This window comes from Cydia strobilella, chromosome 23, assembly GCF_947568885.1.
Source record: "Cydia strobilella chromosome 23, ilCydStro3.1, whole genome shotgun sequence".
NCBI lineage: Eukaryota > Metazoa > Arthropoda > Insecta > Lepidoptera > Tortricidae > Cydia > Cydia strobilella.
The window spans coordinates 10,327,798-10,350,961 of record NC_086063.1 but is presented as its reverse complement, the minus strand read 5'-3'; the positions used below and the strand labels follow the sequence as shown (position 1 = coordinate 10,350,961).

Sequence of the window (23,164 nt, the reverse complement as noted above, 5' to 3'; positions counted from 1 at the left end):
AATGACCTACCTATCTTGAATCAGTATGGTCGGCTGATGTTATTCTGCAAGTGGCATCGTAAGGACCCGATTCTGAGTATTTTTTTCAACCGTCGACTTAAAAGCTTAAGTTAGGTTATTTAAATCTTCAAGTTTTATTTTTTTCCGGAAAATGTGTTTTGATCGCCCACAAATGACCTACCTATCTTGAATCAGCATGGTCTGCTGATGTTATTCTGCAAGTGGCATCGTAAAGACCCGATTCTGAGTATTTTTTTCAGCCGTCGACTTAGGAGCATAAGTTGGGTTATTCAAATACGAGTATTTGTTTTATTTTTTTCCGCAAAATCTGCATTGATCGCCCGCAAATGACCTACCTTTCTTAATTCAGCATGGTCGGCTGATGTTATTCTGCAAGTGGCATCGTAAAGACCCGATTCTGAGTATTTTTTTCAGCCGTCGACTTAGGAGCATAAGTTGGGTTATTAAAATTTAAAAGTTTTATTTTTTCCGCAAAATCTGCTTTGATTGCCCGCAAATGACCTACCTATCTTGAATCAGCATGGTCGGCTGATGTTATTCTGCAAGTGGCATCGTAAGGACCCGATTCTGAATATTTTTTTCAGCCGTCTACGTAGGAGCATAAGTTGGGTTATTAAAATACGAGTATTTAAGTTTTATTTTTTTCCGCAAAATCTGCATTGATCGCCCGCAAATGACCTACCTATCTTGAATCAGCATGATCTGCTCATGTTATTCTGCAAGTGGCAACGTAAGGACCCGATTCTGAGTTTTTTTTTTCAGCCGTCGACTTAAGAGCATAAGTTGGGTTATTCAAATTTTCAAGTTTTATTTTTTTCCGCAAAATCTGCTTTGATAGCCCGCAAATGACCTACCTATCTTGAATCAGCATGGTCGGCTGATGTTATTTTGCAAGTGGCATCGTAAGGACCCGATTCTGAGTATTTTTTTCAGCCGTTGACTTAGGAGCATAAGTTGGGTTATTCAAATTTTCAAGTTTTATTTTTTTCCGCAAAATCTGCATTGATCGCCCGTAAATGACCTACCTATCTTGAATTAGCATGGTCTGGTCATGTTATTCTGCAAGTGGCATCGTAAGGACCCGATTCTGAGTATTTTTTTCAGCCGTCGACTTAGGAGCATAAGTTGGGTTATTCAAATTTTCAAGTTTTATTTTTTTTCGCAAAATCTGCTATGATCGCCCGCAAATGACCTACCTATCTTGAATCAGCATGGTCGGTTGATGTTATTCTGCAAGTGGCATCGTAAGGACCCGATTCTGAGTATTTTTTTCAGCCGTTGACTTAGGAGCTTAAGTTGGGTTATTAAAATTTTCAATTTTTTTTCGCAAAACCTGCTTTGATCGCCCGCAAATGGCCTACCTATCTTGAATCAGCATGGTCAGCTGATGTTATTCTGCAAGTGGCATCGTAAGGACCCGATTCTGAGGATTTTTTCAGCCGTCGACTTAGGAGCATAAGTTGAGTTATTCAAATTTTCAAGTTTTATTTTTTTCCGCAAAATCTACTATGATCGCCCGCAAATGACCTACCTATCTTGAATCAGCATGGTCGGCTGATGTTATTCTGCAAGTGGCATCGTAAGGACCCGATTCTAAGTATTTTTTTCAGCCGTTGAATTAGGAGCATAAGTTGGGTTATTAAAATTTTCAAATTTTATTTTTTTCCGCAAAACCTGCTTTGATCGCCCGCAAATGACCTACCTATCTTAAATCAGCATGGTCGGCTGATGTTATTCTGCAAGTGACATCGTAAGGACCCGATTCTGAGTATTTTTTTCAGCCGTCGACTTAGGAGCATAAGTTGGGTTATTAAAATTTTCAAGTTTTTTTTTTTCGGCAAATTTGTTTTGATCGCCCGCAAATGACCTACCTATCGTGAATTAGCATAGTCTGATGATGTTATTCTGCAAGTGGCATCGTAAGGACCCGATTCTGAGTATTTTTTTCAGCCGTCGACTTAGGAGCATAAGTTAAAGTTTTTGCATTTTATTATTGCCTGTCTAACCTTATTTAATGCCGCCAAATTACTGTACTGTGTCGGTGTTATATCGGGCTTATGTAGGGCTTAGAATCGTTAGTATCTGTGTCGATTGCTTGTTACACCCTCCCTACTGAACTATCTCGGCCGGCCAATATGAATTTTTCGATTTTATGTTTTTATCTATTGAGATCCTAACGATTTTAATGTCTGAACAAACGTGAACTAACGTCGCCCGATGGATTCACATAGTTAGTTTGACTGATTTCGGGGTGGGGTGGTTAGCGTGAAGACAGCCACCCCACTTTTTAAAAAAAAATGAAGGAATCGGGTCCTAACGATTCCAATGCCTGAACAATCATGAACTAACGAATATCTTGCTGTCTAGATCAAAAACACAAACAATAAGTGGTTTGGGGTGGCTAGCGTGAAGTCAGCCACCACCATAGAATAAAAAAAATATAAAACCACGAAAATCTTTTAATCTGTTCTGAATACACGCAAGTTACCGTACTGTATCGGTTGTATATCGTCTATAGATGCTTATTTAGGGCATATACTTGTTACGCCCCCCCTGCTGAACTATCTCGGCCGGCCAATATGAATTTTTTGATTTTATTTTTTTATAGCAAATCTATTGAGATCCTAACGATTTTAATGCCTGAACAAACGTGAACTAACGTCGCCCGATGGATTCACATGGTTAGTTTGACTGATTTCTGGGTGGGGTGGTTAGCGTGAAGACAGCCACCCCACTTAAAAAAAAAAAAATGAAGGAATCGGGTCCTAACGATTCCAATGCCTGAACAATCATGAACTAACGAATATCTTGCTATCTAGACCAAAAAAAACTAACAATAAATGGTTTGGGGTGGCTAGCGTGAAGTCAGCCACCACCATAGAATAAAAAAAATATAAAACCACGAAAATCTTTTAATCTGTTCTGAATACACGCAAGTTACCGTACTGTATCGGTTGTATATCGTCTATAGATGCTTATTTAGGGCATATACTTGTTACGCCCCCCCTGCTGAACTATCTCGGCCGGCCAATATGAATTTTTTGATTTTATTTTTTTATAGCAAATCTATTGAGATCCTAACGATTTTAATGCCTGAACAAACGTGAACTAACGTCGCCCGATGGATTCACATGGTTAGTTTGACTGATTTCTGGGTGGGGTGGTTAGCGTGAAGACAGCCACCCCACTTAAAAAAAAAAAAAATGAAGGAATCGGGTCCTAACGATTCCAATGCCTGAACAATCATGAACTAACGAATATCTTGCTATCTAGACCAAAAAAACTAACAAAAAGTGGTTTGGGGTGGCTAGCGTGAAGACAGCCACCACCATAGAATAAAAAAAATATAAAACCACGAAAATCTTTTAATCTGTTCTAAATACCCGCAAGTTACCGTACTGTATCGGTTATATATCGTCTATAGATGCTTATTTAGGGCATAGAATCGTTAGTATCTGTGTCGATTGCTTGTTACGCCCCCCCTGCTGAACTATCTCGGCCGGCCAATATGAATTTTTTGATTTTATTTTTTTATAGCAAATCTATTGAGATCCTAACGATTTTAATGCCTGAACAAACGTGAACTAACGTCGCCCGATGGATTCACATGGTTAGTTTGACTGATTTCTGGGTGGGGTGGTTAGCGTGAAGACAGCCACCCCACTTTAAAAAAAAATAAAAAATGAAGGAATCGGGTCCTAACGATTCCAATGCCTGAACAATCATGAACTAACGAATATCTTGCTATCTAGACCAAAAAAACTAACAAAAAGTGGTTTGGGGTGGCTAGCGTGAAGACAGCCACCCCCTTTTTTTTTTAAAAAAAATCGACTTTGGAATCGGGTCCTAACGATTTTACCTACTGAACAAACGTGAACTAACGATGAACTAACGATATAGATATGCCATTTGCGGGCAAACGAAATGGGGTGGTCAACTTCACGAGCATAAAAACGGGACCCTATTACTAAGACTCCGCTGTCCGTCTGTCTGTCACCAGGCTGTATCTCATGAACCGCGATAGCTAGACAGTTAAATGTTTCACAGATGATGTATTTCTGTTGCCGCTATAACAACAAATACTAAAAACAGACTAATATAAATATTTAAATGGGGCTCCCATACAACAAACGTGATTTTTTTGCTGTTTTTTTCCGTAATGGTACGGAACACTTCGTGCGCGAGTCGGACTCGCACTTGGCCGGTTTTTTTTATCTTACCGGACACTTTCATGCCATATCCGTGCTCGTCGCGCACGACGGTGACGGTCAGCAGCTCATCGCCGCCCGGCGACCCTGCCCCGCCCAGCATCACCTGCAAATTAAAACATACATCAATACTGATTAATTTCAAACTACTCACAAGGTTTGATAATTCGTTAGTTTTATCGTATGCCAAACTTCTTGTGATTGTGGGCCAAGAAAACTATCGAGTCAGATAAAGAGGCAGATAGCGAAATTTCGGATTCGCGTTTCCCGGTAGGTCCTCTGTAAACAAACTTTAACAAACCGCCTTGATGCATCAATGTCATATTTTATTATCTTATGAAAACTTGTCAAAAACCTAACTAACTTAGCGGTTTCACTCACGTATTTTTAGTCACGTAGTTTTACGTCGTTTTAGTAACATGTCGCGCGAGTGACTAAAAATACGTGAGTGAAACCGCTAAGTTAGTTAAGTTAATATGTCTAACCTGTTAAAGGTACAGTATGTATAAGTTACTATATGGTTTACTAAAAAGGCTAGTGCTGCACTCTGTTGGCAGAACATTGCAGTAATATCCGCTATTGTAAACATAACATGGGTACGTTCCATTTTTAAATTTCAAATATCTCAAAACTTAGCAAGCATCATTCAAGCAGCACTTTTCCTTTAATAATTTGTGGTTATTAAACTACATAATAAAATTAGAAACATAATATAAAGTTAGATTGTCTGTGACTTTGAGCGTTATATATTCCACAGTACGTATATTTTTGTGTCCACGGTCTTCTGACAGTCTTTACCAAATGCATGCATTTGCAAAGATTTATTATACAAGTATTAAGGTCTACCGAGTACCGATGATCAGTGAAATGTGGCACACTTTTTACTGTGTACGTGTACCTATATCTCGCATACATATTTATAATCCCGTTTATACCGCGCTCCAAAAAGGTAAAAACCAATTTGCCAACGTCTAACCAGGCTCGATCCTCGGTCCAGTCGGCTATCAGATTTGGCTAACTTATGCAAATAGGACAAGAGGCACGAACTCAGCTCATTAGGCAAGGCGCAGCTTGCATACTAACGGCTATAATTAATTCACCATTGATGGAGCTTATGTCTCGGTGATAAGGTTTAGGAAAAGTCAAGTGTGGAGCGTGGTACCAACAGATACCGAGCTACTGACGGATTTTACCTCATAAGTATAAGTGGTTTATGCTGCGGTAATTTACCTGTGAAGTAGAGTGCGTTTGCTAGTTTAACTATGTAATCTTTCGTTTAATTTAATTATTCTAAAATTAACCTGCATATATATATCTGTTAAAAATAATATCCCGCACACATATCAATGTGGTTCAGTAAGGGGGCGGACTGAAAATCAGCGCTGTGTGGTCAATTCTTAATCAAGTGGCTGGCGCAGCATATGCTGAGCCCTTTCTTTTTGTCGCGCATGCCAATTTTTAATGTTATTTGTAAATATATTCCTGTAATTTCTCGTTTGCTGTGTGGCAATAAATGTTTTCTTGTTCTTGTTCTTGTTCTTAAGTACCTAACTAAAGCTTAAGCTGGCCATACACACTAGGGTATGCCTGCGCAGTATTGCGAACTGCACAGGGAAAACGTAGCGTGTGTGGCATTCGTCTGCGCAGTTTTCTATCCAGCTTTACATGTGCAGTTGAACTGTACAGGCAAAACTGCGCAGGTGTACCCTAGTGTGTATGGTTTGGCTACTAGTGATTATGACAAAGCACAATCGTTATCAGGTAGATTATAGGTATATCGGAGCGGCCAAGGTGTTCACAACACAAACATCTGCGTAGAATAATGATTTCTGATAATATCCGACACGATCTTATTTGTAGAGCCATAAGAGCGTGTAACATATTTTTGCGGCCTTCGAAGAGTAACATATTATTGAGGGTGACTGTACGTAAATTATATACAGAAAAGTAGTTCTGTAGATAAATGATAACATTCAATGGGTGTAAATAAACAGCCTCTCGCCATAAACTCATATATTATAATTATAACCATTTCCAATGAAACAACGATATTGCTTGCGTGATCATAAAGAAAGACTGATGGCTAAATAAATAAAGAACTACATCTTGCAACTAGGGAACAAATTGTGTTTATTTGTTGATAACATCTTAAGTACTAAACCCGCGCAGCTAGAATATGTTGGTGTCTAAATTTCTGTAAGTAGTCGGAATCGTTACGAAACATTACGAAAACGCCTACCAAAAACGCGATTGGTAGTTTACTTGAAATACCTATTGACATAACAGATAATACAACTTCTCTACATCAAACAAGACGAACTGCCGGTAGACCTCCAACAAGATGGAGCGATGACCTGGTGAAGGTCGCGGGAATTCGGTGGATGCGGGCGGCACAGGATCGGTCGGAGTGGCGAGCCTTGGGGGAGGCCTATGTCCAGCAGTGGACGTCTATCGGCTGACATGATGATGATGATGATGACATCAAACAAATACGTTACAGATGATATTGTTATTACTATTGTATAATAACAGAGAGATCGTGCTCGTCTCGGTATATCGTTATCATTTATCAACTTGCGTAACAGTAACAAGCGTGATTGAATGAATCTTGTGTAATGTTGCTGTGATTTCGGTAATCTGATGGCCGTTCAGATGTTGGTTGTGTTGCTTCATAACATATCGTCGCTATACTTACTCAACCTCATATTTGCAACAATCATTTGATGGAAATGTCGCTTTTCTTTCATTCGGAATACGGGTGTTTTTGTCATCAAATGAGTGTTGCAGATACGAGGTTGAGTAAGTATAGCGGCGATATGGTGGATAATAAGCGCTGGTGGCTTAGCGGTAAGAGCGTGCGACTTGCAATCCGAAGGTCTCGGGTTCAAATCAAACCCCGACTCGTACTTACCAATGAATTTTTCGGAACTTATGTACGAAATATCATTTGATATTTACCAATCGCTTTTCGGTGAAGGAAAACATCGTGAGGAAACCGGACTAATACCAATAAGGCCTAGTTTACCCTCTGGGTTGGAAGGCCAGATGGCAGTCGCTTTCGTAAAAACTAGTGCCTACGCCAATTCTTGGGATTAGTTGCCAAGCGGACCGCAGGCTCCCATGAGCCGTGGCAAAATGCCGGGACAACGCGAGGAAAATGATGTTAAAATATGGGGGATTAATGTTGTTGGCACTTATATACACCATTATAAAATTTGGTTTAACCCTTGGCGACGTAAACACTAATAACACTAACGGCCCAGCCACGACATCGCGCGGCAGTGGCAGCCATAGGTGGGAACGAAAGGTCCGATCGCTGTGTCTCGCTAGTCGCTACTCTCGCTCCAACCTATGGCCGCCGCTCGCCGCAGCCGCCGCCGCGCGATGTCGTGGCCGGCCGGGCCGTAATACGTCATTTACACTTTGACGCAGGGAGCTGGGCAGTACCTAAACATGGGGCCTAGCCAATATGTCAATCTTTGATACAGAACGCCAATTGACTAAGGGCCTGTTTCACAATGTCCAAGTAAAGTCCTGAATAAGCTACTTGCCACTTATCTGACGAATAAAGTCATCGTTGGCGTTTCACAATCTCCAAATAAGCTTTATCTGCTGGATAAAGTGCTTTTTTTGTAGGACATTTTATCAGATAATTTATTTGTTAATTAGCTATCCAATACATTGTGAAACAGGCCCTAAGACTACATAAACAAACAAAATAGAAGCCGGTAGTCCATTCAAATGTCTACTTCGTTTTACGAAAATTGCAGTCTTAATTTATAAAAAAAATATTACTTAAAGCGTATTTTATCGTAATATACCATTTTTTACGCCCGCCCTTGCGTTCCGGTATTCCCCAAATAAATATTAAATAACGCATCCTGCATTAACATACAATAACAAAAGCCAGACTGTTTGTCCGTCCGTGCAGCGATCGATGGCAGACGATGCGACGCCGGTGCACGGTGCGGATATTGTGGCTGTTATCTCCATTCTCCAGTCCGAAAGTTCCGAGTTCCGATGCGAGTTGATTTTACCATTGTCCCGGTAACTGACCAGTTGTGAACCTTATGGTAAAGACATAAGGTGCACCTTCAGTTAGTAAGCGATGAAGTTACACAGTACACAGGTAAAACAGTAGGTGCCTAAATTTGCTTAAACATTCAAGGGCATGTTTCAACGACTGTGACTATAACATTTCCTGACCAGTTTAGGAACGAAAAGTAACGACGGTACCTAGCAACGTATTAAATGAAATGAAATTTATTGATGTATGTTGAGAATGGCTGATATATTAAGCTTAAATTGCTACTATAGTAGTCTCACCAAACTACCTTTACAATGCATGTGCTCATAGTACTACTTTTCCGCACTAGTGCTTTTTGTTTTAAATTTTTTTTTTACAGTACATATGGTGCTACTTTCTCGCACTAGTGCGGAAAAGAGCACTTTTCCGCACTAGTGCTTTTTGTTTTCATTTTTTTAATAATTAAACTTATTTGCCATTATATGTTTTTTCTATTTACTCGCACAATGCATAGTAAAACATTGTATGATACACGTGCGTAAAGATCATTTCCGACTCGTATTCCTTTATAAACGCTCGCTTTGCTCGCTCGTGAATAAAATTCCCCTCGTCGGAAATCATACACTTTCCGCACTTGTTGCATAAATAGCTATTTCAGGCGTACAATACATTTAAGGACGACACACACCAACATACATTTAAGCTACCAAGGTTATGAAAATTATAATAAAATTACACTACAAATCTAGAAGTAAGTCTACTGTAATTTCGTAGATAGTTAAGAAAATATTGCCAGTAATTTCAGTGTCTTAAATACCTAGAACGTTAAATACAGTGACTAAACAACCAGCAGCCAACCCTCAATGAACAACCAATGCGTACGCGCGTAGGGGCGATCAAATTAAACCAACAAAAGATAGCGTCAACGCCGTCCTGTGGGTTATCTGAACACGTCTCTATTAGCTCCATGCATGATTTTATTTTTATTTTTGGATTCATAATTTATATCGTTGGAATACCGGAAATGATAAAAATACTTTTGTAAACCTTAACATTATTTTATTAAAAAATATTTAAAATGTTGAAAATTTTTGAGCAGTTGAAACGCTCATAATTTTTGGCGCGAATTCGACAGAGCGTGATGACGTCACACGTTGGGCGGCCCAACTGACGTTTGCTACTAATGACACTAATCTGTCGAACGCGTGACGTCACGTAGCGTTTTGAGCGTTTCGCTCACTAGCTTTTCGCGGGCAAATTTTTGTACTTTTTATTTATAATTTTAAGTGATTAAATGGTAATTTAAAAACGGAAATGCATTTGTAACATGATATAACGGTAACAAACATCCGAATAAAACATATTTCGTTCACATATAAACTTCATGCATGAGGCTAATTGTCAAGGCGCTAGAGTGCGTGTTCAGATATTTTTGAGCACCTCGGCCGCTCCGATATATCTGATGGCGACTGTACTCGTTCACACAGTCGATTTATTATTTTAATCCTTAACTCAAAGACATAAGGTCCACAGATGGTTAGTTAAATGTTGCTGTTAGTACTACAATATGAACCCTGCACTGCATTAACAAATGATGCTCGTGAAGTTGACCACCCCATTTCGTTTGCCCGCAAATGGCATATCTATATCGTTAGTTCATCGTTAGTTCACGTTTGTTCAGTAGGTAAAATCGTTAGGACCCGATTCCAAAATCGATTTTTTAAAAAAATAAAAGGGGGTGGCTGTCTTCACGCTAGCCACCCCAAACCACTTTTTGTTAGTTTTTTTGGTCTAGATAGCAAGATATTCGTTAGTTCATGATTGTTCAGGCATTGGAATCGTTAGGACCCGATTCCTTCATTTTTTTTTTTTTTTTTAAGTGGGGTGGCTGTCTTCACGCTAACCACCCCACCCAGAAATCAGTCAAACTAACCATGTGAATCCATCGGGCGACGTTAGTTCACGTTTGTTCAGGCATTAAAATCGTTAGGATCTCAATTGATTTGCTATAAAAAAATAAAATCAAAAAATTCATATTGGCCGGCCGAGATAGTTCAGCAGGGGGGGCGTAACAAGCAATCGACACAGATACTAACGATTCTATGCCCTAAATAAGCATCTATAGACGATATATAACCGATACAGTACGGTAACTTGCGGGTATTCAGAACAGATTAAAAGATTTTCGTGGTTTTATATTTTTTTAATTCTATGTGGTGGCTGTCTTCACGCTAGCCACCCCAAACCACTTTTTGTTAGTTTTTTTGGTCTAGATAGCAAGATATTCGTTAGTTCATGATTGTTCAGGCATTGGAATCGTTAGGACCCGATTCCTTCATTTTTTTTTTTTAAGTGGGGTGGCTGTCTTCACGCTAACCACCCCACCCAGAAATCAGTCAAACTAACCATGTGAATCCATCGGGCGACGTTAGTTCACGTTTGTTCAGGCATTAAAATCGTTAGGATCTCAATAGATTTGCTATAAAAAAATAAAATCAAAAAATTCATATTGGCCGGCCGAGATAGTTCAGCAGGGGGGGCGTAACAAGCAATCGACACAGATACTAACGATTCTATGCCCTAAATAAGCATCTATAGACGATATACAACCGATACAGTACGGCAACTTGCGGGTATTCAAAACAGATTAAAAGATTTTCGTGGTTTTATATTTTTTTTATTCTATGGTGGTGGCTGACTTCACGCTAGCCACCCCAAACCACTTTTTGTTAGTTTTTTTGGTCTAGATAGCAAGATATTCGTTAGTTCATGATTGTTCAGGCATTGGAATCGTTAGGACCCGATTCCTTCATTTTTTTTTTTTAAGTGGGGTGGCTGTCTTCACGCTAACCACCCCACCCAGAAATCAGTCAAACTAACCATGTGAATCCATCGGGCGACGTTAGTTCACGTTTGTTCAGGCATTAAAATCGTTAGGATCTCAATTGATTTGCTATAAAAAAATAAAATCAAAAAATTCATATTGGCCGGCCGAGATAGTTCAGCAGGGGGGGCGTAACAAGCAATCGACACAGATACTAACGATTCTATGCCCTAAATAAGCATCTATAGACGATATATAACCGATACAGTACGGTAACTTGCGGGTATTCAGAACAGATTAAAAGATTTTCGTGGTTTTATATTTTTTTAATTCTATGGTGGTGGCTGTCTTCACGCTAGCCACCCCAAACCACTTTTTGTTAGTTTTTTTGGTCTAGATAGCAAGATATTCGTTAGTTCATGATTGTTCAGGCATTGGAATCGTTAGGACCCGATTCCTTCATTTTTTTTTTTTTTTTTAAAGTGGGGTGGCTGTCTTCACGCTAACCACCCCACCCAGAAATCAGTCAAACTAACCATGTGAATCCATCGGGCGACGTTAGTTCACGTTTGTTCAGGCATTAAAATCGTTAGGATCTCAATAGATTTGCTATAAAAAAATAAAATCAAAAAATTCATATTGGCCGGCCGAGATAGTTCAGCAGGGGGGGCGTAACAAGCAATCGACACAGATACTAACGATTCTATGCCCTAAATAAGCATCTATAGACGATATATAACCGATACAGTACGGTAACTTGCGGGTATTCAGAACAGATTAAAAGATTTTCGTGGTTTTATATTTTTTTATTCTATGGTGGTGGCTGTCTTCACGCTAGCCACCCCAAACCACTTTTTGTTAGTTTTTTTGGTCTAGATAGCAAGATATTCGTTAGTTCATGATTGTTCAGGCATTGGTAGCGTTAGGACCCGATTCCTTCATTTTTTATTTTTTTTTAAAGTGGGGTGGCTGTCTTCACGCTAACCACCCCACCCAGAAAACAGTCAAACTAACCATGTGAATCCATCGGGCGACGTTAGTTCACGTTTGTTCAGGCATTAAAATCGTTAGGATCTCAATAGATTTGCTATAAAAAAATAAAATCAAAAAATTCATATTGGCCGGCCGAGATAGTTCAGCAGGGGGGGCGTAACAAGCAATCGACACAGATACTAACGATTCTATGCCCTAAATAAGCATCTATAGACGATATACAACCGATACAGTACGGTAACTTGCGGGTATTCAAAACAGATTAAAAGATTTTCGTGGTTTTATATAGGTATATTTTTTATTCTATGGTGGTGGCTGACTTCACGCTAGCCACCCCAAACCATTTATTGTTAGTTTTTTGGTCTAGATAGCAAGATAGCCACCCCTGTCTTCACGCTAACCACCCCACCCCGAAATCAGTCAAACTAACTATGTGAATCCATCGGGCGACGTTAGTTCACGTTTGTTCAGGCATTAAAATCGTTAGGATCTCAATATATTTGCTATAAAAAAATAAAATCGGAAAATTCATATTGGCCAGCCGAGATAGTTCAGCCGGCGGGCGTAACAAGCAATCGACACAGAAACTAATGATTCTATGCCCTAAATAAGCATCTATAGACGATATATATAACCGATACAGTGCGGTAACTTGCGGGTATTCGAAACAGATTAAAAGATTTTCGTGGTTTTATATTTTTTTTATTCTATGGTGGTGGCTGACTTCACGCTAGCCACCCCAAACCACTTATTGTTTGTGTTTTTGGTCTAGACAGCAAGATATTCGTTAGTTCATGATTGTTCAGGCATTGGAATCGTTAGGACCCGATTCCTTCATTTTTTTTTAAAAAGTGGGGTGGCTGTCTTCACGCTAACCACCCCACCCCGAAATCAGTCAAAATAACCATGTGAATCCATCGGGCGACGTTAGTTCACGTTTGTTCAGGCATTAAAATCGTTACGATCTCAATAGATTTGCTATAAAAAAATAAAATCAAAAAATTCATATTGGCCGGCCGAGATAGTTCAGCCGGCGGGCGTAACAAGCAATCGACACAGAAACTAATGATTCTATGCCCTAAATAAGCATCTATAGACGATATATATAACCGATACAGTGCGGTAACTTGCGGGTATTCGAAACAGATTAAAAGATTTTCGTGGTTTTATATTTTTTTTATTCTATGGTGGTGGCTGACTTCACGCTAGCCACCCCAAACCACTTATTGTTTGTGTTTTTGGTCTAGACAGCAAGATATTCGTTAGTTCATGATTGTTCAGGCATTGGAATCGTTAGGACCCGATTCCTTCATTTTTTTTTTTAAAGTGGGGTGGCTGTCTTCACGCTAACCACCCCACCCCGAAATCAGTCAAAATAACCATGTGAATCCATCGGGCGACGTTAGTTCACGTTTGTTCAGACATTAACATCGTTAGGATCTCAATAGATAAAAAAATAAAATCGAAAAATTCATATTGGCCGGCCGAGATAGTTCAGTAGGGAGGGTGTAACAAGCAATCGACACAGATACTAACGATCTAAGCCCTACATAAGCATCTATAGACGATATAACACCGACACAGTACGGTAATTTGGCGGCATTAAATAAGGTTAGACAGGCAATAATAAAATGCAAAAACTTTAACTTATGCTCCTAAGTCGACGGCTGAAAAAAATACTCAGAATCGAGTCCATACGATGCCACTTGCAGAATAATATCAGCCGACCATGCTGATTCAAGATAGGTAGGTCATTTGCGGGTGATCAAAGCAGATTTTGCGGAAAAAAATAAAACTTGAAAATTTGAATAACCCAACTTATGCTCCTAAGTCGACGGTTGAAAAAAATACTCGGAATCGGGTCCTTACGATGCCCCTTACAGAATAACATTAGCAGACCATGCTGATTCAAGATAGGTAGGTCATTTGCGGGCGATCAAAGCAGGTTTTGCGGAAAAAATAAACTTTGAAAATTATAATAACCCAACTTATGCTCCTAAGTCAACGGCTGAAAAAAATACTCAGAATCGGGTCTTTACGATGCCACTGGCAGAATAACATCAGCAGACCATGCTGATTCAAGATAGGTAGGTCATTTGCGGGCGATCAAAGCAGATTTTGCGCAAAAAAAAACTTGAACATTTGAATAACCCAACTTATGCTCCTAAGTCAACGGCTGAAAACAATACTCAGAATCGGGTCCTTACGATGCTACTTGCAGAATAACATCAGCCGACCATGCTGATTCAAGATAGGTAGGTCATTTGCGGGCGATCAAAGCAGATTTTGCGCAAAAAAAAACGAACATTTGAATAACCCAACTTATGCTCCTAAGTCGGCGGCTGAAAAAAATACTCAGAATCGGGTCCTTACGATGCCACTTGCAGAATAACATCAGCCGACCATGCTGATTCAAGATAGGTAGGTCATTTGCGGGCGCTCAAAGCAGATTTTGCGGAAAAAATAACTTGAAAATTTGAATAACCCAACTTATGCTCCTAAGTCAACGGCTAAAAAAAATACTCAGAATCGGGTCCTTACGATGCCACTTGCAGAATAACATCAGCAGACCATGCTGATTCAAGATAGTGAGGTCATTTGCGGGCGATCAAAGCATACTGCGGAAAAAATTTTAACTTAAATACTCGTATTTTAATATAACACAACTTATCCTCCTAAGTCGACGGCTAAAAAAATACTCAGAATCGGGTCCTTACGATGACACTTGCAGAATAACATCAGCCGAACATGCTGATTCAAGATAGGTAGGTCATTTGCGGGCGATCAAAACAGATTTGCCGGAAAAAAAAATTTAATAACCCAACTTTTGCTCCTAAGTCGACGGCTGAAAATAATACTCAGAATCGGGTCCTAACGATGCCACTTGCAGAATAATATCAGCCGACCATGCTGATTCAAGATAGGTAGGTCATTTGCGGGCGATCAAAGCAGGTTTTGCGGAAACAAATAAAATTTGAAAATTTGAATAACCCAACTTATGCTCCTATGTCAACGGCTGAAAAAAATACTCAGAATCGGGTCCTTACGATGCCACTTGCAGAATAACATCAGCCGACCATGCTGATTCAAGATAGGTAGGTCATTTGCGGGCGATCAAAGCATATTTTCCGGGAAAAAAAAAACTTAAATACTCGTATTTTAATAACCCAACTTATGCTCCTAAGTCGACGGCTGAAAAAAATACTCAGAATCGGGTCCTTACGATGCCACTTGCAGAATAACATCAGCAGACCATGCTGATTCAAGATAGGTATGTCATTTGCGGGCGATCAAAACAAATTTGCGGAAAAAAATAAAATTTGAAAATTTTAATAACCCAACTTATGCTCCTAAGTCGGCGGCCGAAAAAAATACTCAGAATCGGGTCCTTACGATGCCACTTGCAGAATAACATCAGCAGCTCATGCTCCTAAGGACTCTGTACATTATAAAACTTATCGGCAATCTGATCTGGGGGCACGGCAGTGCCCCCGCCAAGTCGAGCAAAACAAAGAAGCACGGCCGTACCATCCTTTTCTCGAAGCCATTCAGGCCATTTTCAACGTCCTGTAATTTTGTGCTGGCTAAAGCTAGAGCCCTGAATTTTCAGTGACATATAGGGCATAATATGGCTTACATATATTCCCAAGAACATTCAATTTGAACTTGTAGTTTAAGAATTATTGCACGTCAAAGTTCCTTATTTTTGTCACTGACACACTCACTCACTGATCATCATAATTCTAAGGTACTTATAGCCAACCAACACGCTTCAAATTTTAAACATAAGTAGTTTTTAGCTTAACAAGCCATAAAAAACCTAAGAATATAGCAATATCAGTCTCGTTTTAAATATTTAGGAACTGCATAAGTAAGTTTGTATTCCCATATGAATATATTCTATTAAAAAGTTACTTTTGCAGTTCCAACAAATAGTAGGTAAAGGTCTAAGATGTACGATGTGTGTATAAAGATGTGTATAGTATGAGCAGGGGGGTGTCACTGCGCAGTTTAGGTATATTTGGCCGGCGCACCGCCCGGGCAGGTGTATGGCACTGGGCTGCCGCTCGGCTCGCACGATAATGGTGTCACGTGGCGCTCGCGCAAAATTGAAAATACGCAATGGCTTCGAAACCTAAATCGCGATCTAATCTGTATAAAAGATAATGTTCTGTTTACGGATGTCTGAATAAACGGAAGAACAAGGAAGCAGAATTTTTTTTTTTAATTCCGGACTATATTGACCGACATATTTTCAAAGGAATAAGTACTTCTGTGGCATACCTACTTCCGTGAGAATCAGACATACTATCTCCGGCTAAAAATTGTATGTTTACAGAATCTACGTTTGTAATTCCTACATATTTATCTTAAAAATAATAAATCAGTAGGTATAGGTGCAGAAACTTGTCAAGTGACAACCCCGTGCCGACACTCGCAGCTCGGTCATAAAACTGCGGCGCGCAAAGAATATTCACGGTTCGTGCGCGGTTATAAGTTTCAATTTTTCTTGCAGGCGGCGAGTGTAGGTATAATTTTATACCTAAATCTGGCTTTTGTGAAGAAGTGAATTTTCTGTATGGTAGTACTATTAGTTATTCTGTGGTATGAGTATGGTATGGCTATGAGTATGGTAAGAATATGAATATGGTATAGGTTCATACCATACATATGGCACTAGTGTGCGGGTATGGTGTGGGATGGGGACTTGGGTATGAGTATTGGATGAATACAAGTATAGCTTGGTATGACCATGAGTATTGTACAGGTATGAGTACGAGTACGAGTAACAGGTATAGTGTGAGACGGGTATGAGTATGAGCTTTCAGAAAAGTGGTAGCTGACGTACAAGAAGTAGTACCCTAAAAGACGGACTGCCTACAAAAAGAGATGAGATCCCAAAACTTCTACAACAAAAAAGTTTAGAGATGTAATATGATACCAAGTCTGTTATTTTAGTCAGTGCCGGGGGGTGTTAAAACCGCATCAACATTAGATAACTTTAATTTTTAATACATATAATGACTTGGCAATCGCACAATATAATGCTTTACTCGTACCGTACTCCTATAGTATTTTATACAATCGTGATATAATAGAGAGCTTTTCAGTCGAGTACCGTGTTTAAGCAACGAAGCTTGCTGAGTTGCTTAAGGTACGAGATTGAAAAGCTTGATTATATCACTATTGTATACAATACTTTTTTCTACGAGACAAAAAAATAATACTTACATCGATTAAGCCCGCACACGTTTCGCAAAATTTTCCGTACGGAATCACATGTACAAGCGAGACAGCACTATGCATTTGTTTCCACCTGTCATTCGGTTTCCGTATGGACTGACAGGTGCAAGCGAGACAGCGCTTTGCATTTGTAGAGCGTCGTCTCGTTCCCACCTGTCATTCCGTATGGAAACCGAATGAAAATTCCGAACGTCTGCGGTAAGGCTGGCCTCAGACGTTCGGTTTCCTGATCAGGAATCCGAATGAGGGCTATCGTTTTTTTTCACCAGTTGGCGCCTCTGTTGATGGTGGTCCAAAAGACTAAAGAACAGCTGTAAGTCTTAAATAAATAAATAAACTTTGATGACTAAAGTCCCACGGTAAGCCCAAGGAGGCTTGTGTTATGGGTACTCAGACAACGATATATATAATATATAAATACTTAAATACATAGAAAACACCTATGACTCAGGAACAAATATCTGTGCTCATCACACAAATAAATGCCATTACCGGGATTCGAACCCAGGACCATCGGCTTCACAGGCAGGGTCACTACCCACTAGGCCAGACCGGTCGTCAAAACGGGTGTCATTGAAGTGACAAGTGACATTTGACATTTCGAACTTGGCGAAGACCACCATCCACACTAGCGCCCCTAGCGGCGAATTCATACGCGTTAGCCCTCATTGGGAATACAGATTCGGAATTTTGTAACCATAGCGCACACATTCGATTATTTGCGTTAGGTCTCATTCTCACGAGCGCTTTTTCAACGCGCGTTAAAAAAGCGTTTGAATGACACTAATGGAAACATGTGTATTTATTCACACGATAGCGGTAGCGCGTTTTATGAAGCGTTGTTGGATTTCAACTTTAAGCCTTGGTACTTAAATCGAATTTAGCGTGCGGGCAATTTCAAGCGTTTGTTTAACGCGCGTTGAAAAAGCCCTCGTGTGATGGGGCCTTAGGCCAGGATTACACTTGTAAGTTTTACTTACGTAAGTAGGGACAAAGCTATTTGCTAGAATGAGATAACGATATTCATATCTCATTCTGTAGTATAGCTGTGCCCCTACTTAAGTAAGTAAAACTTACAAGTGTAATCCTGGCCTCAGGGCAAACATACGGAATTTTCGATCGGTTTCCGTACGGAATGACAGTTGCAAGCCATTATGCATGTGTATAGCGACGTCCCGTTCACACCTGTCATTCCGTACGGAAACCGAATATTCTGTCCGTGTGCGGCGAGTCAAATAAAATATACGTAGGCACTAGCTGTATTCGGGATGACGTCATTCGGTTTTTACCCGACTGCCAAAGGAGGAGGGTAATGTTTTTCGAGTGTATGTAAGTATGTATGTATGTATGCCTGTTTCTTAGTGGCCTCCTGTAGCCTAAACGGCTTGATGGATTTTGATGTATGAGGTATCGTTAGATTCGTCTTGATCACGGGAGTGTCATAGGATACATTTTATCCCGAAAGTCCTACTAGTAGGAGATACGGCTTATATGGTCGACCTTCACCCATACGTCTGACGGATGAAACTTATATTTTATGAAAGAAAATATGTTCCTGAACATAAATAAATAGGGTTGCCTAAAGAAATATGGTCAAGGCTATTTTAAATAAATTTTTGAAAATATATTTTTTTCTTTAAATTTCACCGATTTGTCTGACGAACAAAATAAGTTCCAATGGAAAGTATACAACTTGTACAACATGAATAAATTAGGTTGCCTATGTTTTTCCGGTCACTATTATGAGGTTGCCGTGTTTAAACGGGTGAGTTAAAATCGATAATTGCACCCATCTGTCTGACGCTTGAATTGTATATCAAAATAATGGTAATTTTATTGCGAATACAATGGTATAGGGTTGCCTGCAAAAATCCGGTCACAAATAAGGGTTGCCAGGCTTTAAAAGAAAATAAGAAGGTTATAAGTTGCTGATTAGCGAACTAGACTCCACACTCGCGTTCGCGGCTTCGCGCCCCGATTCCCGCACGAGTGTGGAGGGGGCTTAGTATATAAGTGGATCAGTCATGGATTCTCTTTGCTCGTACAAGACAGTCTTAAGCCACTCGTGTGTGGAGGGGGCTTTATACATGTGCGGTGGGGGGAATGGACCGAACGGGACAGTCTTATACTAGAAGACGCTTTCTCTGCTACACCTACTGAAAGATACTTGAAGATACATGTATATTTCAGTAGGAGTATGGTGCACATAGTATGGTTTATGGTGGGTAACAAATAAAGCCCATCACAGATACGGCATCTGCCGATATCTTTTAAGATCCCTCCACACTCGTGGGCGAATCGCGGAGCGAAGCCACGAACGCGAGAGTGGAGTCGAGTTCGCTGATCTGCGAAATCGACCACACTCGCGTTCGCGGCTTCGCTCCGCGAGGCATCTGCAGATGAATTGCGATGTATCGGTCTGTATATTTCGTTTCTCTCACAATTTGCAGTGTTGCTTCCCAGCGAGATCTTGGTGTCGTTATAGCTGATAACTTAACATTGGGAGGAACACATTTTGGGTTTTACCAAAAAGGCTAACTCTGTTTTATATATGATTAAGAAAGCTTTCCGTTATATGGATATAGTTATTTGTTATACAAGGGTGCAAAGTTGTATTTTACCCGCGAGTGTGGAATTGATACACGAGCAAGCGAAATTATTCTATAGTTGAACCACGAGCGTAGCGAGTGGTTCTAAAATAGAATCCTGAGCGTAGCGAGTGTTTCAACACACGAGAAGTAAAATACATTTGCACCCGTGTGTAACACAAAACTTTTCCCCTCACCATAGCGAGGAAAGTACAACATCCACAGGCGTTAGATCATCTTCGTCACTGGAATCACTATTTTTTTTACGATATTATAACAAAAAACTGGAAATTCTGTATTTTACGTGAGAAGTTTGTAAGTAAAAAGTTTGTTGACAATGTTGACATTCTGACGTATGAAATGTCAATGATGCGTTTTGAAATTGCATTGACTCAACTTGTGCGTTCAGAATTATATTTAACATCATTATTAAAAAACAAACGTTTCTTATGGAACTTTAAGGTCTATGACATAAAATCATTAAATAAATTTTTTTTATTACATTCTCAAACCATTTGTTTAATGATAATTAATATCAAACGAATCATTATTATGAGCGTTTTACGTTTTGTTATCTGTCAAGCTACTTAAACACGCTCCATCCAAGGTCAAATTACTTTCCCCACTAGTGGATAAAATGCGTTTTTCCCCGCTAGTTTTAAAGGATAAAAGACAACTTTCCGAGCTAGTGAGGGGAAAAGAATATTTTAATTAAACTCTATAAAACATACGTAAGATCCTTATTGGAATATGCGTTCCAAATTTGGAATCCATATTTCCGAAAGGACATCAACCTTATTGAAAGAGTCCAAAGAAGAGCAACAAAATTGGCGCCATCTCTTAGCAACCGATCTTACGAAGATAGGTTAAAGGAATTGGGCCTGACAACAGTGACAACCTTGGAGCAGCGAAGGCAACGTGGTGACTTAATAGAAACATACAAAATACTCACAGGACACTACAACGTACCCGGGTTAAGTGACATTTTCACTCGGAATATGAATGACAGACTGAGAGGATATTCTCTGAAGCTGGCACGGACGCAGAGTAGTAGCAACCCAAGACGACACTTCCTGTCTAACCGTGTAGTGAAAGTGTGGAACAGTTTGCCCGAATCCGTAATCAGTGCGCCTTCAGTGAACTCCTTTAAAAACAGACTCTACAAACATTTTACGAACGGACAAAACACAAGTGCAGGACATTGATATGCACGTATCAGCTATTTTAAGCTGCCTGTGCATTCGTATATAGTAATAATAATAATAATAATGTAGGTGCTAAACAGAGAGCGATATATATTTTGGTACAATTTCCAATTTTAACACATAGTTGTTCAAGCAAATCTTGTCAGTAGAAAAAGGCGCGAAATTCAAATTTTCTTTGGTACGATATCAATTTGCGCCTACATTTTTAAAATTTGCCGCCTTTTTCTACTGACAAGATTTGCTTGCAAGATTTAACTTACTTAAAGTGACAAGTGTTTATTATTCTATAATTTTATTGTAGTACAAAAAAAAAAAATTCTAATTATGACAATAGAACATAATTAGTTATTTACCTATTTTGTTTCACTTTATTTATCATTTAATACATTTAATTTTTTTATGCCTTTAGTCCTAATCATCTGCACTTTCAATCCGGAGGTCGCGGGTTCAAACCCCGGCTCGTACCAATGAGTTTTTCAGAACTTATGTACGAAATATCATTTGATATTTACCAGTCGCTTTTCGCTGAAGGAACACATCGGGAGGAAACCGGACTAATCCTAACAAGGCCTAGTTCCCCCTCTGGGTTGGAAGGTCAGATGGCAGTCGCTTTCGTAAAAACTAGTGCCTACGTCAATTCTTAGGATTAGTTGTCAAGCGGACCCCAGGCTCCCATGAGCCGTGGCAAAATGGCGGGATAACGCGAGGAAGATGATAAGTTCTAATCATCTGCGCACCACAGTTTGCTCCTCTCTCCAATTCCCTGAAATGTTGGTGCCTTCTATACATAAAGCCCCAAGCAACTACTTTATTTGATCACTGGTTTATCCGGCGCTGATAGCATACCTTTTAGATAACAACCCTCCTGCCTACTGACAATAGGAGGATATAGAATTATAAATATAGCGAAACATATAGATTTATTTATAGGTAATGAATTTACTGATCATATACACTGTCAACATAGGTTAAAAAATACAATGTACAATTTAAGATCAAAATAAACTACAACTAGTGCCAAATATGTGCGATATTACATTGACTTTTTTTTATACTACGTCGGTGGCAAACAAGCATACGGCCCGCCTGATGTTAAGCAGTCTCCATAGCCTATGTACGCCTGCAACTCCAGAGGAGTTACATGCGCGTTGCCGACCCTAACACTCCTCTCCCTCGAGCTCTGGCAACCTTACTCACCGGCAGGAACACAACACTATTAGTAGGGTCTAGTGTTATTTGGCTGCGGTTTTCTGTAAGGTGGAGGTACCTCCCCAGTTGGGCTCTGCTCTAGATCTGGAATGACATCCGCTGTCCTGTGCCCTACCACACAAAGCGAGATGTTATTCACAGTGCCCATACCTCTCTTTTGGACGTAGTTAAGGACATACCCGGGTCGGAAATACTTTTGTTATGTTATAATAATTATTATAAATTGCCTATCATATTTACTACTTAATGTCTCAATATATTTTGATAATAATCAGTACAAAATGCGTAGTGACAAGTTTTGGTGTTATTTTTTTATACTACGTCGGTGGCAAACAAGCATACGGCCCGCCTGATGGCAAGCAGTCACCGTAGCCTATGGACGCCTGCAACCTGTTTATTTCAAGACTTGGCATAGTATAGTAAAGAACAAAGAAGTTTTAACGGAAACAGCCCTTTCTTGTCACTAACAATTTTTGATTGGTGGCATAGGAAGATCAATCAGTGATGGGGTTTCAAATGATTATTCCCACTAGGTACCACCAAATTGGTAACAGTGGTAACAACAGATTTTTTTTCACCTATACCCAGTGGAGGCAACCATGAAAAATAATTTCCAGAAAAAAGCGCACTGATAATAATCATCTTGCTGGTCAGTTGCTGATAATGCAGCTTAAGATATCATGCTTAGTACAAAATACAACAACTCCGTAAGAAAACTATTTATAAGTCAAAGTCGCCTGCAGCAATACATTTAATCAGATGATGGACTGGGCTCTGGGCATGATGTATTTGACGCTATTTTTATTTTTTTATTTGAAATCATTATACAGCGTGGAAAGATAAGT

The 23,164-nt window shown here is 39.6% G+C and overlaps 1 protein-coding gene across 1 annotated transcript in view; it reads right to left on the bottom strand.

Annotated features, from left to right (window-relative positions):
• Window positions 1-23,164, bottom strand: part of LOC134751717 (uncharacterized) — a 173,963-nt gene that overhangs the window by 110,064 nt on the left and 40,735 nt on the right. The window contains exon 2 of the mRNA XM_063687162.1: window positions 4,242-4,335. Coding sequence (XP_063543232.1) covers window positions 4,242-4,332 — 91 coding nt within the window. The 5' untranslated portion in view covers window positions 4,333-4,335. The remainder of the gene's footprint in view (window positions 1-4,241; window positions 4,336-23,164) is intronic.